This window comes from Chelonoidis abingdonii, chromosome 9 (genome assembly GCF_003597395.2).
Source record: "Chelonoidis abingdonii isolate Lonesome George chromosome 9, CheloAbing_2.0, whole genome shotgun sequence".
Lineage (NCBI taxonomy): Eukaryota > Metazoa > Chordata > Testudines > Testudinidae > Chelonoidis > Chelonoidis abingdonii.
The window spans coordinates 1,622,591-1,638,677 of NC_133777.1; the positions used below are offsets into that span (position 1 = coordinate 1,622,591).

The following is a 16,087-nucleotide window of genomic DNA, read 5'->3' on the forward strand; positions in this document are numbered from 1 at the left end:
CTGTTATTCTAAAAGCTTTTCAAGCAATCAGATCCAATGATCCAGGGTTAGTGTAATGCCTCATACCATTCTAGATAAAAATCAGTTGTACTTAAAGAAAAATGAAAAATAAAAAACACCAGGTAATAATTCTGAATACTAATTAGGACTATTTTGAAATGTTTGAATTACGCACAATATTCAACCCAATCAGCAAGTCAAAGTCTACATTATAACCAGTTAAATATTTGTGTGTGTAACTATAATTCTGTATTTTGCAACAGACTAACAATCAGTGTGTCAAACCTAAAGAAAAATGCTGCCCTTTTTTCAACTGTAAAATCAGAATCGGTGGTATACTAAAGAAAGGCTTGGTCACTGACAGCTTAAGAAGCATCCAACTCAGAATTTACCCAGATCAGAAAATGTGTTGCAGGTAAGAGTTAAGGAGGTTGGTAAGGGGTTTCGCTGGAATTGCACAAGAGTCTAGCAGACAAGACGACTAATTAGCTGAAATTCCTACACCAAGTTTTAGATACTTTAGTCTGCAGACATACTAAACTGTATATTGCAGAAAGTGGAAGAATCAACTGCAGAACTTTAGAATACCACTTTGTGTACCAAAAGTTAGTCCAATTCATGGCAACCTTTTCAAGATATATTTATGTACTCAGAGCGCCCAAACAGTACCCCTTTTTACTCATACAGTTTTAGGGAATGTAAATGCTCAAGTATTTAAGGACAGCAAAATGAGCCATTTAGCTGCACAGAAATCTCCGCCCCCTAATCCCTCCCCGATATGCTGGGATATATTTGGTTCAGCATTTGTTTGAACCCCAAGCCAAAAAGTAAGAAACAATACCAAGTTTAACAATAATGGTTTCTCAGTGGTTTTTGATAAGATTTTCAAAAACCATTAGGCAAAAAAAGTATTGAAAACAAAAGCTAAGTGATACAATGTGAAAATGGCAAAAAATACACTCCAAACATTTTTATTGCAAGAAACAAAAAGCACACAACAACCTGTACAAACATACATATTACTAACTATAGACAGACAGATGTAGAACATGGCACCATGTTCAGTTGTGCAAACCCTGAACCTTCATGATCTGAAAATGATTATACATTATCTGTACAACACAAAGTCATACGGGAAGTATTCTAGCATATTCAGTATGAAATACAATGCATTACTAGGCACAAATACTAGTATTCACATTAAAAGTGTGCAAATGATGGTATTAATATTTTTACTATTTTGCATCAAATACATTGTATTTACAATATATACTGTGCTTTGTTGGAAGTTAAAATTTAACTTAATGTTTAGAAAATTCATTTGCTACATTACTGTTTATAATTAAGTGCAGTGTGTAGGAAAAAAGTGTGAGATTGTGTTTTTACATACTGCTTTTGAAGTTCCACTCACTGGTTCAGTTCGACTTCTAGGAGAAGAAATAAAAGTTGTCAGAATAAGAACACTGTTTACATCCTTTAAACAAACAATGAAAACATACTATGTCATGATTACCAATATTATATGTTCTGATAATTTAATGAATATGGAAATTTAGGTGACTACAGAAACTGTTCTCCCTTGGGACTCACAGCCTTACTATGAAGTTACAATACGTTTTGAAAATATAAATGTAAGACTCATGTTTGTGGAATAAAATTTAGTTAGTAAAAATTGAACTTAAAATTCAACAAGTCTGCCTTTGGACAATTGCCAACATATTAATAATCTTAAATATGAATTGCTTCATGCTACAATTCTGTATTCTCAGTCAGATTATCACCTATCTAAGCAGGGGCTTACAGTTATCCAAACAACTCTCACATCCCTAAAGCAGTTATACTAAGGATCAGCTCTGAGACTCTCTAGTTGTATGTTATCATTATTCTATCTTCTGGAAAAGAACATTGGTAGTCTAGACAGTTACTGGCCTAGTGGATGAGAGGAAGTAGTAGACATGATATATCTTGATTTTAGTAAGGCTTTGACACAGTCTCGCATGACATTCTCAAACAAACTAGGGAAATGTGCTCTGGATGAAATTATAAGGGGGTGAACAAATGGCTGAAAAACTGTACTCAGAGCAGTTATCAATGGTTCACTGTCAAATTGGGAGGACATAGCTAGCTGGGTTCTGCAAGTGTCTGTCCTGGGTCTGGTATTTTTCAACCTTTTCATTAATGACTTAGATAATGGAATACAGAGTATGCTTATAAAATTTGGGGATGACACCAAGCTGGGAGTGATTGCAAGCACTTTGCAGGACATGATTAAAACTCAAAGTGACCTTCACAAATTGGAGAATCAATCTGAAATCAACAAGATGAAATTCAATAAAGAAAATGAAAAGTGCTACACTTAGGAAAGAAAAATCAAATTCATAAATACAAACTGAGGAATAGCTGGCTAGGCAATAGTACTGCAGAAAGGATCTAGGAATTATAGTAGATCACAAACTGAATATGAACCAATATGTGATGCAGTTGCAAAAAAGGCTAATATTCTTGGGTGTGTTAATAGGCAAGTGTAGGTAAGATGTGGGAGATAATTGTCCAACTCTATTTGGCACGGTGAAGCCTTAGCTGGAAAACTGTGCCCAATTTTGGGTGCCACACTTTAGGAAAGATGTGGACAAACTGTAAAGTCCAGAGGAGAACAACAAAAATGATAATGTTTAGAAAACCTGACCTATGAGGAAAGGTAAAAAAACTGGCCAGGTTTAGTCTTGAGGAAAGATGCCTGAGAGGGTACCTGATAAGTCTTCAAATAGGTTAAGGGATGTTATAAAGAGGACAGTGATCAATTGTTCACAATGTCCACTGAAGGTAGAACAAGAAGCTTCATCTACAACAATGGAGACTCAGGTTAGATGCTAGGAAAATTTTAGGCTAGGAAAGTACTGGAATAGTTTACCAAGGGAAGCCATGGAATCCCTATTGTTGGAGGTTTTTAAGAACAGGTTAGACAAACACCTGTCAGAGATGGTGTAGGTGTACTTAGTCCTGCCTCAGCACGGGGGGGGGGGGGTAGGCTATATTACCTCAAAGTCCCTTCAGCCCTACATGTCTATTGTTTGAAATGTGTCCGATACTGAATATTATTGGATTCTATTGTTTGAAATGTGAATTTTAACTTGTAAGAATCATGCTAAAAAGCAGAATGTTTGATGTACAGTGAATATCACTATAAATCCTCAATGTGGTCCTCTTACAGGATTTTTTTTGTGGAAACCCAAACACCCTGGTGAGGGATCTGCTGATTTTAGCCACGAAAGTGCCCAGATAGTAAACCTTTTATATATGCTAAATTGACTAAAAGTAGTAGTAGAAACATCACCTGAAAGAAGTTTCTAGGATTTTGTGCGGTTTAGGAGTCCTGTGACAAAAAACAAGTCTTAATTACCAGAATTTGCTCAAAATAAATCCAGAATATTCTACAGTATTTAGGAATTCCTTTATTACATTTGAAAATGTGTTGAGGTTCCACATATTGACTGTGGATCAGCAAACTACTTAGAGAACTAGGCATGCAATTATTGGTATTGTTGTGAAGTTGCATATTTAATTACTGAACTTACGAAAAGTCTCCCATGAGCTGAGGCAGTTAAAGCCTCTCATGGAATTTACGCTTGTAGGCCATGTGCTTACAACAGTCACTACTAGGAAAACTGTTCCAGGCTCACAATAAGAGGTAAGTAGGTGAGGAAGTTCTTTAAGATATACACCACAGATCTGTTTATCGATGTGTTTACCTTGAAGAACATGCTATAAGATGAATAGTAAATTTTGAAAGGCATTGCATACAACAATACTGTAGTTCTGAGCTTAAAATCTCAAAAGCTGCTTATTTTTAAGCTAACTGTAGTACTGAGCTGCTTAATAATTAAATTGGCACACAGTATGCAACTACTCAGGAATCACTTCTGCACTTTGCCTTCTACTTGTTAAGCTAGGGGCACCACAGAAGCAATGGGCAGCCTTTATGGAGAGAGCAAGATGCACCACTCTTTCTGTACCCCTACAGATTTGTACCCAGATACTTATTTGGTCCTCATCTCTGTTACTATCTAACACTACTTTGGAACAGCACTGAAGCACCAGGAAGATGCCATCTACTCAGCCACAGATTAAAATTATTCATTCAAACAACACTAGTGCAACTAATGTAGAAGTGGAATAATACAGGATGAAAGAATGGTAACAAGAAACCTGTAATCCTGATTTCATTCACTGGAATTTCTGACATTTTAGTCAACACTACATCTGTTACTCCATACTGGGATTAATAGGGAAAACAGACATAGTATAAAACAGAATTAATGAAAGAATCTTTTAATCGTGTTCACATGCAAAATGGCTGACCTGATTACTGAATTTCAGGAGGGGGAAGACATGTGTTTGGAAGACCTACAGAATGGTGGACCTTGGTCTTTCCAGTATTGCTTCTATGCAAGACTCCATGATTGTTGTCAATACTAATACTAGTAGTTTGTTTATAAAGTACCTGTCCTGTCATGTCCCAAGACAGAAGTACACCCATCCACTTACTGACAAGTAGTCACCTCTGACATAGGAATGAGTCAGTAAATATACACAACATGCATGAGAAATGAGAGATGATTTAGTTGGGGTTGGTCCTGCTTTGAGCAGGGAGTTGAGCTAGATGACCTCCGGAGGTCCCTTCCAACCCCGATATTCTATGAGGGGAAAACGTTTGCCAAGGATTATAGGTTTTTCTTCTTATAAAAAGTGCTATGAAATCTTTCCTGTCAATACAGACAAAAAGGACCTCAGTTTAAGGGCACAACCAAAAGACCAACTCACATAGTAAACTGAGCAGAACTCTATCTACCTCAGAATTTAACTATGGGATTAGAATCTGGAGTCCCAAGAAGTCTATTCAAGCCATCCCTCTCGCAAAGATCAAGAGGTTACAAGTCTCATCCTTTCCAGCTACAACGTGAACCAGTAGTAACTCTTATGAAAAGAAGAAAACCTAGACACGTTTGAATGCTTTTAGCAAACTATGCATTATTCAAGTCTAATGAGCGCAGATAGAGTATTTGATTGTATGAATACCTACATGACATATGTTTTGCTTGTAGATTTAACTCCTCCAATAGGGATTCTTCTAACAATTACAGATGAGTTCTTAGGAATCAGGGCACTATCATCTGTGTATTCTGAAAAGAGTAAAAATGTGGTAAGAAAGATCAATTTCCATTCCCAGAAACACACTTCTTTTTTTCATATGCAGTCTGTTAGGTACTTAGAACTCATTTAATTGAGAAAAACCAAACCTAGAATTTTACAATAAGTACTGAAAGGTTAAAATTAATCCACACAAATTAATTTCTAATAACTGACCACCAATTCTAGAAGGATGAAAACATACACACAGGCAAGGTCAATGCTTAAAAAAAGATGAGGCTAATCTAAGTTCTACATTGTTATGATCAGAAAGGTCACTAAACAGGTACTTTCATATTCAAGAGCTCCAACCCATGGCAAATTTAGGTTTTCACTGTAAAATGGAAACAGTTTGGCCCACAGCATCTTCAAAATTGAACTGGTAACGATGCAAAAGCTACAATGAAAACAGATCTGAGGTAGAGTCTGCAGCGCAGGCAGTTAGGAATAACAATCTTTTAACTTAAATATGCTATAATGCGTTTATTTACCTAAGTTACTAAAAACACATTTGAATATTAAAAGTGAAAATTTTAAAAAGCTAATTTGTCACTATTGTGTTTCTTTTTGGCAGTTTCAAGCTCAATAAAAATCAATGCCGTCAGTTTCACTTTCAGGTTTTCAGTGTTTGATGTTGCAGTTGAAAACAAAGTAGAAGAAAGTCTGTACAGTATTAACTGTTTAAATTAGATTTCTTTTAACTGTGGAAATGTGTCTATTCTTTCTTTACAAAAAACTAATTTAGAAAATATAATTTGGGGGCCAAACTTAAGATGATAGTTTCCATTTAAATGAAGCAACTGTCTTAGAAGTAACTGAGAAAAATCCACAATGCCCCCTGCAGATTCATTTTTCAAAGTAAAACTAGTTTAAGACAAAATCCTAGATTTAACAAAAATTAAGCTAAACATTTAAAATTAGCTCTACACAGTGCTGCATTTGTCTTCATGAAACTGTTACATTCTGATCTAAGCTCACATAAACCTGCAAGTCTTTAAAAAACAATACCCAATATCAGGTTACTTTCAGACTCAAAATGTGAGTTTTGGGACTAGCTCTGTCTAGCTACAGTGTAACAATGAGTGGTAATCAAGTTTCCAGGATTCATTAGCTTGCTCAGGATGAAAGGAACATCTTGATATATGTGAAGCTGGGTCACGTTTTTATTATAACATTCATAGTACTAAACACTATGATTAAGTTTCTGTAGAGAGTTCCATTATAACTTTTTCACTTCCTCATAACTTTCTGGAGTTCTCCTTTGGGTGTGAAGCTTTCTATGATAGGTTCAGACCACAGGTGATTTATTAGTTTTTGAAATATGAGGATAAAAACTCCTTTGGCCATTTCAATTATGAGACAAAAAGCATGTCTTTAAGAGAGATTTTTTTTTTCCAGCTAGTTTTGAATGAGTTTGGAACCACAAAAATAATTTTGAACCTGTACTCCATGAAGAACTGTTTCTGCACTACAGTTGGAGGGGGGAAAAACGCTGGGACTAAAGATTAATTTCTAAGCATGCTCACTGGGCCCCTCCTTGAAGGAGTAGCAAAGCCTATGAAACTTCATTCCCTATGGCTATATATATATATATATATATATATATATATATATATATATACACACACACACACACACACACACACACATACATACATACACACACACACCAGAAACCTGAACCAGCAGGACAGCATTAGTCTAAAAACCAAAAGTGCCATGCATCCACACTAACATCTGCTTTTATCTGTGTTTTTGCCATGTTTGCACTTGTACTTTATTAAGCCATTACAATTGCACAGTCCCCAGCACAGCTCTCTGAGGCCATCGCTTCCACGAGATTTCTAAAAGCTTTCCTTTAGGGAGTCTACCAGAAATGAGAGAAAAAGAGACCAAAACTTCTGTAATTCTCTGGAAAGGGAATTCTCAAACCCCTAAATGCTGGAGCCACCTCCTATATCTTCTCAAAATGCAGGCTAGGACAAATGTTCAGCCCTTGTTTGGCAAATAAGGTTTCTGACGGGGCTTCTGTACAGCAATTGTGGCAGAGAACACTGCAAAGAGCAAGAAAAGCAATTAACACAAAACTTTTCCTCTGTCATGCAGTCCCAAGGCTTAGAATAGCTGGTGTAAGTGATGCTTGAGAATAGTATTCAGCTGGAAGAGTACTACTATTGGTTCAGACCTTGACCACAAATTGGTGAGCCCAAGTTCTTTGACATCTAGCATGAGCACCAGTAGCTGCGTAACTTTAGAATGAGGAAGGAGACTTCTCTGCCTCTGTAGCTAACTGGCTCCAGTACTGCAGCACCAGACAGTCAGGACTGTTGCCATGAAAGAGGTTTGACTCTCTCTGGCTAGTTATTAGACATGGAGGCATATATGGGAAGACACAGTAGAATCAAGACAGACAGTGTAGGGTGCCAATGATCACTGAGGAATTCAAACAACTGGGATCCCTGAACTGTGCAGGGGCTACTGAGGGAACCTATTTGCCCACTCTGTGAATGTATATTCCCATACAAAGTCCAAAACATAGATTAACACAAAAAGTTACTGCTCAATTGTGACATAACTTTTAGAAATTTATGACAGTTTCCTGGGTATTTACATAGGATGGCCAGGCAAAGTGAAAGATGTGCAATTTTTCAAAGAGCTGGACTCCTAAAAAATGGGCAGAGGATGACTACAATGTTGACATTAGTTGCATTTGTCTCCATTGTGATTCTGGTCATCCCACATGCCAGTTTTCACTATTTCTAATTAATCTATTCCCAGATTACACAAGACTGGAGAGATGTCAATTCAAACATACACATGGTGGTTGGAGCAGCATGAGGTTTTGTGAGACTAAAAATAAAATGGGAAATGTTTGTTGATATTCAAAGGCCGTTCAGTGATCAATGTAACATCATCTGCCTGCTGCATTTTTAAATATATATTAAAACAAAGGTAGTTGTCTATGGAGAGCTGAGGGAGTAAGCAACTAGCTATGCAGCAACCTATGCACAGTCGGACACACAAGTGGTTGTATCTGAGACAGTTACTTATATACAAACACTGAGATCTTCATCAGAAATGCTTTGTATACACATTTTTAAACTGTTGGTTCAGTGAAGTAAATATGGTTTTGTTTTTCACCATTTATATTTCGTTGCTGTGGGCTTCTTGTGTTTGGTATTTAATTATCCAGCTATCTTGATTTGTATGGTGGGGGAGTTTATGGAGGAGTGATTTGATGACAGCTGCTTTTGTGAAGTGCCTTTGTAGTGGTGGGCTTATACTCTTGGTGATTTTAAAGCATTTGTTTTTCCTCATGCTTTATTAGTGATTTGTATTAGTTCTGGTGAGGAGGTTTCGTGGAGGAGTGAATTCATATATTTCTATTAAAGAACATTATGCTTGATGCACAGAGCCTTTATTTTTAAGAAAATGTTTTATTATACGAACATGTTTACAGGTCAGCTGCAACAACAAAACAAGGTAACATTTGTACAATATGAAGGGCAACCAACAATCATTCATAAATTGTCAAATTATTGGGACTCCAATTTTCCTTTCCACTGGCTTTAAAAGGCGCGAGTTGCCAAAGGAACAGAAAGCAAGGGAGCTGAAGAGTAGGTGGCAGCCTCGTAACTATTATCCTGATTTAATATTGTGTTTTACAGGCAATGCAGGGATCAGTTGTTAGATCATCACACCGTCATTTTCCTGAACACTTTGTATTTGTTGAACATTTCCCTTTAGAACGGCCTCCCATTTTAGTTTCTCCTCTTCCCGAAATAGTCCTGCCTCATTGTGCTTTGCCCTATATTGCAAAGTGGCCCTGATTTTGTGTTCCTGGAACCAGTAAACTGTCAGATATTTCACCACTGTGAATCCGTTCTGCATGACACCAAGCCTCTTCTGGGACATCCATCCTACTGGCGTGGCCACTATAATGGAACATAAGTAATGAGTTAGCCATAGCAATACTCATCTATCTCTAACCCTAGGAATACCAAGATGTGCAACAGAAATAAATTCAGTTTCAAATTCTAATACCTTCTTGCAAGTAATTTTCTTCCTGGATTACTCAATACATGCACAACACTTATAAGAAAGAGGGGTCATTAGGATGCTAGATTAAGGCCGAAAATGGAATTGAGGGAATAGGTGCTGGTCACTAGCTTGACTACCAATGTTTACTTATCACAGGAAAACACATGAAAACATTTTCCGGCATTTGAGGAAAAAGGAAATTCTTGAGGAAATGAAGGGAGAAACTGATAAATTAGCAATGGAGTTATTTGCGTAGATTTTTTTTGACTGTTGCTACACTCTGAGCAGAAGGATCTTTTCCTGAAGATTTAGAATGCAGTAAAGTATGATTTGTTCAAACCATTATCTTCAATTTGCATTACTTTGTGTTTGTCAACATTAAATTTCATCTGACATCACACTGCCCATCACCACAGCTTGATGAGAGTACTCATGTTAGTCTTTGCTAACTTAAATTGTGTTATCTGTAATTTTGCCATTTCTATTTCCTTATAAGGAGTGGTGTGTATGTGTGTGGAAAAGGAATCTTGTCACAATCTGCTGTTCTTAACTTCTGCTATGATGATGGCAGCTAATCTGGTGCACCACTCTGATATATAGCTTACTATAGCCAACATTTTTTTTTTTTTCCAGTGAAGTTCTCATTTTTAGATTTTTTTACATTGTGGTCTTTTGCTATCTGAATCCACCATACTGAGGCAAACTTCCACGCTGACAGGAAGAGTGGCCCATACAGACAGAGTGTGGGGGAGTTATGTAGGGGCATGCCAATATTGTAGAATTATGGGGAGAACCAAAGCAACTAGGTATGAAAAAAGCTCATCAGCTACAGCAGGGTTTCTCAAACAGGGGTCACCACTTCTGTAGGGAAAGCCCCTGGCGGGATGGGCCGGTGTGTTTACCTGCCCCATCTGCAGGTCTGGCCAATTGCGGCTCTGGGCCAATGGGAGCTGCTGGAAGCAGTGGACAGTACGTCCCTCGGCCCGCACCAGCTTCTAGCAGCAACCATTGGCCCGGAGCAGTGATCCGCAGCCAGTGGGAGCCGCGATCAGTCGGACCTGTGGACGGGGCAGGTAAACACACTGGCCCGGCCTGCCAGGGGCTCTCAAGCGGTGACCCCTGTTTGAGAAACCCTGAGCTACAGCTTATATTGTCAAGGTGGTGGAGAAAAGACTTGTGGGGCAGGAAGAGAGGACATTTCTATCCTCACATAAGACTTATCCTCACATAAGACTTATCTGCCTTTTCAAGAAATGACATTCATAAGAACCCAGAAAACTCTTCGCCAATACTTAAGTCACAGCCTCCCACACCCTGTCCCCAACAGTATATTTTACAACAAAATAGTATATACCTGGTGTTGAGAGCTCTCTGTTTTCAGATTCCTTGCCCTGCCATTCTGTCTTGGCTGCTATATCTGGATCCTTCATGCATACAAAACAGATCCTATGAGGTCAGCAACAAGCCTGGCATCTTCAGAACCAGCTCCATGTTCCAGTGGTCCAAGTTGGAAGAGGACTCCATCAACATCAATGCAATGCACGGGACCTTTCTGCTATGCAGAAGTATTTTTGTGGCTCTGGAAGGCTGAGTCTCAAAGAATGTGTCCAGTTCACTGTATAAGTGGCACACTTTATGCCCTGAACCAGGCTTAGTGCCACTAGCTCAGGCCTCATTATACAGGATGTTCAATCCCTTTACCTTTCCTTGGCACTGCCTGCCCCTCTAGTGACGCCGATCTCTACTAATCGCTCAGACTCCCAGTTTCACACTATTATGAATGACCAAGATCATCTGGGCTCTCTCTCTTTATATGGCCATTAGTGTTTGCACATCAGCCTCAGGTAGCTAATACTATAGTCACATGATGGACACCTCCAAAACATTCTGCTGACAGAACAAAAATGATTTCAGCAAAGTTGTAGAAGAAACTGATAGTCATGGAAATAACATACATTTGAGTTCTATTCTGTATATGAAGCTATTTGCACAACTAAGTGACTTATTGCCAGTTTTGACCTTGCACAAGAAACTTCAGAAAGTAGAGCAGTGAAGGTCACCTGGGTAGCGAATGCTGCACTGTGAGATCAAAGCATGAGGATTACTTGTATAATTGAGGGATGTTACCCCAGCAATCCCTATCCACATGATCACTGCAATAGATATTAGCACAGTGGCTAGCCTTTCTTCAAGAAAGGGTAATCTATACAGTGATTGTAACGCTTGCATACCATAGGAAACATTTTAATACATGCAAGATGTGCTAAAGATGTGCTGGGGAATCAAATAGTGGTAAGCAAAAGTTTTGTATTGTAGATAGCACTTTTTAAGTGGCATCACTAAAGCTGCATGGTAGAAACCAATTTAGACAGGGCTCAAGCCTTTTTACTCCTTTGAAGAGAGAATAAGATGACTGTGGTAAAAAACCAGCAGAGCTTCCAAGAGCACTATGTATTCTACAACCATCCATTACCACTATAACCAATGCAGAGTTATGGACACTTTTTCCAGTACAGAAATGCTCATTCCCTTTGCCCTGCATGGCAAGGGAGCAGGGCAAGAATAACTGCTGCTCAAGAAGACTGAACTCCTAAAAAAAAATCTACAAGTAAAACTGCCAAACATCTGGTTAAGGGAGAAAAATCATGATATCAAAGACAGTTATGAATTCCATGATCTTAGGGTTCTCCTGCAATTTTTAATTAATTCTGTACTGTCTGAAAATCTCCACTTATTATAAAAGTATGATGTGAAATAGATGTTTGTTTTCTTTTTATAATGTATAAAGTGGGCATGAAAGGTATTTTTCCCTTTTAAAGAAGTGCCCCATACTGCTAATTTACCACTTTAGAAACATGAAGGGTGTCCGAAGTCTGAACTTTACTGGTTTTGCTACAGTCTTTTTTCAGTTTCAGAGAATGTTTATTGTGAGCATGAACACCTTACCATTTGATCCTCGGTTGTTTCAGCCTGAACTGTTTTAGTGCCAGTACATGTGAAGACTAGCTGAAAAAATTTAACCAGTCCTCCCATTACTGTTACACATTGTATCAGTTGCCTTTTCAAGTAACCCCAAAAATCACTGTTTCTGCCAGCTGTGTCAGGAACTGTGGGAAAAGTACTCAGAAGGCACTGCAAACAGAATGGTTCAGAAAGCGTTAGTGTGGTTGGAAGCTGAGCATGTGTTCTTAACATGATTCAGGACCAAAAAGAATGTGCCTAAACTGGTGCTACAGAACCAGCTCAATCATTAAGAATTTGTCTTCATGTTTTCCATGGTTATCCTGAAGAAGTTTACAATTTATGACCAGTAAAGTTGGATAGGCAACTGAAACTCAAGGCCACCAGGCAGCGGGATTTGGGGTACTGAAATATAAAAGTTTGCATATTTATATATCTACTATTAGACAGCTTTGCTTTCAAAGGCCAATACTTTTTTGCAGCAACATTTTGCATTTCCCTCCAACTTCTACATGAACCCTCCCCAAATAATCATGCGGGGAGAATAAACTCTCTCACCTATTTCAGCATTCTAATTCTAGAGAGTTTGTGTCACATTAACAATATTTATTTCCTAGTCTTATCTTTCCTCCTCTTAACTGAAACTTGTCAGTTCTAATCAAAACTAATAGACTGATGGCTAGTCAGTTCATGAATGGAACTTGAGTTATGTTCCTTCCATTTTAATCAACACTTCCTTTTAGGAAGGCAAGCACTCAATTTAATAGTCTGGTGAAACATTATGGAATTCTGTTTTCTTTGGAGAATAAAAACATTAACCTTTTACAAAGAACTCATCAAATCAATACGAATTCAAAATGAATGCGCCATGAACCCTAACCTTGAAGTTGTCAGAGTCTTTTTAAAGTTACATTTTTCTCTAAAGATTGTTTACTTGCCTCTACTACAAACACCACCTTAGGGTCCAATCCTATAAAGATCAGGGCCTAACAAAAAAAAATTCTTTAGTTCATTTATCCTCAGTTTCCTGTGTATTTGATAGCCCTTTGTTTCAGTTGCCTATTCTGTCTGTGGGTCTTTCACACAGCAACAGGGAGAAGAAATACACACACACACAAAACTAGAAAAGGCAATTGCAAAAATTACAAAAAACAGTTGGCAGACAAGGGCAGATATGGCATCCAAATCTTTCACTTTTAAATTTTAGTTGACTAAATTGGTAGCATTCCTCTACAGATAATATATTGCATATTAGAAGTTAAACACTTCTTAAAGTTGCTGCAAGTTGAATTCTAAAGTTATACCAATGGTTGATCCACCAATGTAAGACTCCTGTAGAGAAATACGAAATGATAATCCCCCCAGAGCCAGTGGCCTTATTCACTGAATGGAAAATAATGGTATTTCTAAAAACTTCTGAGAAGTGTATGTTATTCACAAAGCCATTTACAACAGGACAGGTCATGTACCAAAATATATCAAGATTCAAATGCTCAAATGGGATTTAACCAGGTGAGCAGATGCAATTACTTTGTAGCAAAGAAGTAGACAGACAATAAAAAAAGTGACTGACAGTTTGAACTTGAACTTCTGAATGACTGAAAGTCCTATGTTTTATTAAGAAAATAATGGTTTTGCATTAATAGGTAACTCCCAAACATCTCTACATGTTTGCGTGCGAATTGCTCTTTGAAAAGGATGTCATAAGGATTTCCATGAACAGTATAACATGAATACACATTATAGAAGGAAACTAAACAGCAGTATAAGGCTCTTAATCCAAGTGCTAACATTGAGCTCAATTTCTTTCTATAACTCTGCCATCTAACCATCATTATCTAATTCTGTAATCTCACAGCAGACAAAATTAAACCCCCTTTAGACAAAACTAACCTAAAGAATCTGTATTGTCACAGTGTGTAGTTCAGGAACTAATCCTCCCCAACTGTATTAAAATTCTGCATCTTTCAACCTCCTCTTTTAATGCCAGTAAAATTCAGGTGGTTTGTTACTATAAAATTTTCCCCATGTTTCCCTGCCAGCCCTATAAACCAAAAGACCCAGAAGAGTTCGGGAAATCAAGACTTCAGCGTCAAGGAATTCAGCATTTACCATTGCAGACCAAAGCCTAGACAATTAAATCTATGACAATGGACACAATTCTTCAATGGTAGTTATTGCGAGAAAAGCGACTACGGAAGTGGCATTTATTACTCCGTGAATACACATTCCAAGCCATATCTACTGATTTCAACTACCAAAACACTTCTTTAATCGTTGTTACGTCTGTTAAATGCTTTGTGCTCCTGCTCAGCCCCTACAGCCGGGGGAAACGGAGTCGGGTCTAAACGCCGACTGCTGCCTCAACAGCACCGATCAGCCAGTTCAGTCTCTCCGAGCGGTGACGATGCACAAGCTACAGAGCGCCCAGCAGTTCTCAGCGCCCAAGGCAGGCGACTCCGGCACAGGGGCGAGCGCCGCGGGCCGCTCTCTCTGTTTCTCACCCACCGGGGAGCCATGTGGCCGCAGCGCCCCTCACCCCGCAGCCCCCTCCGCGCCCTACCTTCTTTGGTCTGCGCGTTGGTGATCTGCAGGTCGCAGTCGGCCGCCTTGAGCTTCTCGCGGCCCATGATCTGGCGCTTGAGGTCGCACAGGGAGATGTGGAGCCCGTCGAAGGTGACCGTGTCATAGTTGAGCTTGGAGGAGAACTTGTAATGGACGCAGGACATGGTCGGGGCGGGGCCTGCTCCGCGAGGGGGCCGGGGTCAGCGGGGGGAGACAGGTTCCGCTCCGGGGCGATCGGAGGCCGCTCGACGGGAAGCCTGCTCGGGGTGGGGCTGCGCGCGCGCGCGCTCGGGGCCCGGCTCGCGCTCACAAGCCGCCACGCTCCGCCATGGCCAGGCCCCGCGCTGTCAGGCTCGGCGGCCGGAGGCCTCAGGGCTCCATGGCGGCGGCGGCGGCGGCGGCTCCGGCCTAGCCCCGCAGGGATCGATCTGGGCCTCGGCGACGTGGGCGCTGCTCCTCCGGTTCCTCCTCACACCGCGGCCGGGCGGACGCTGCGCCTCGGGCTCGGCCTCCTCACACCGCCGCTCCGAGGCCCGGCTTCTCGCTATGGCGGCTCCGGCGGCCCCTGCCTCAGCGCTCGACTAGGGGGTTTCCCAGACAGGAACCGCACGGGCGAGGGGGAGAAGCGCCGCCCTGCGCGTGCGCCTCGCCGTGCGCCACGCCCACTTTTCCTCACGTGACCGGCGCATTATGACAAAGGAGCGGCCTGCTCCGGCATCACGTGATTGAGGGGGGTTGGGAAGGAAGGCGTGGGCGGGGGAGGGGTGTGTGCTCCTCAAAGTCTGTGAGGTTCCAGTCCGCCTGGGATCCGGCTGCAGCCCGGTTCGTGTCCCGTCTGGCTCTGCACACCCGTGGGCTGGGACGCTCCCTGTCATGAGCCGCAGCAGATTCAGCATGTGAACTGCTAAACTATCCCAGGGTTAATGAGATGAGGCTTCCCATCCAGACCCCGCTGGCAATGTGGGTGGAAGCTCTCCCAGCTGCAGATTTAGCACCCCTTAAATTCTGCACAAAATGAGATTTCACCCAAAAAAATCCACTTTCTAGCCCTTCTGCCTGGAAATAAAATCTCCCAAAGAGACTCAATTCTATGTTACCTTCCTGAGTATGTTAACCTGGCTCTACACAAGGCTTTTACATGCAAAAATATCCAGTGTTGGTACCACTAGTTTGCCTTACTGCTAGTAGTAAAGGAGGGATCTTTAGGGTAAGGACTCCTGGGGCCTCCTGGCCCATGAAGGATTACTAACACCATGCCATCGTGGTGAAAAACGTCAGTATCCACATGATCTGATGGTCCCTCCTGGCTTTAAACTCTATGACCTTGTCTGCA

General features: G+C 40.3%; 1 protein-coding gene across 3 annotated transcripts in view; it reads right to left on the reverse strand.

The window, feature by feature from the left end:
- RBBP6 (RB binding protein 6, ubiquitin ligase) overlaps nucleotides 1–15,364 on the reverse strand; it is a 39,513-nt gene extending 24,149 nt beyond the window's left edge. For 2 of the 3 annotated variants that reach the window (XM_032769645.2, XM_032769477.2), the window contains exons 1-4: nucleotides 14,753–15,364; nucleotides 5,081–5,180; nucleotides 3,335–3,373; nucleotides 1,391–1,427 (exon numbers count right to left, since the gene is read on the reverse strand). In XM_032769645.2, coding sequence (XP_032625536.1) covers nucleotides 1,391–1,427; nucleotides 3,335–3,373; nucleotides 5,081–5,180; nucleotides 14,753–14,918 — 342 coding nt within the window. In that variant the 5' untranslated portion in view covers nucleotides 14,919–15,364. The remainder of the gene's footprint in view (nucleotides 1–1,390; nucleotides 1,428–3,334; nucleotides 3,374–5,080; nucleotides 5,181–14,752) is intronic. The other variant, XM_032769561.2, reaches the window with a different exon arrangement.
- Between the last annotated feature and the right edge of the window lie 723 nt (nucleotides 15,365–16,087).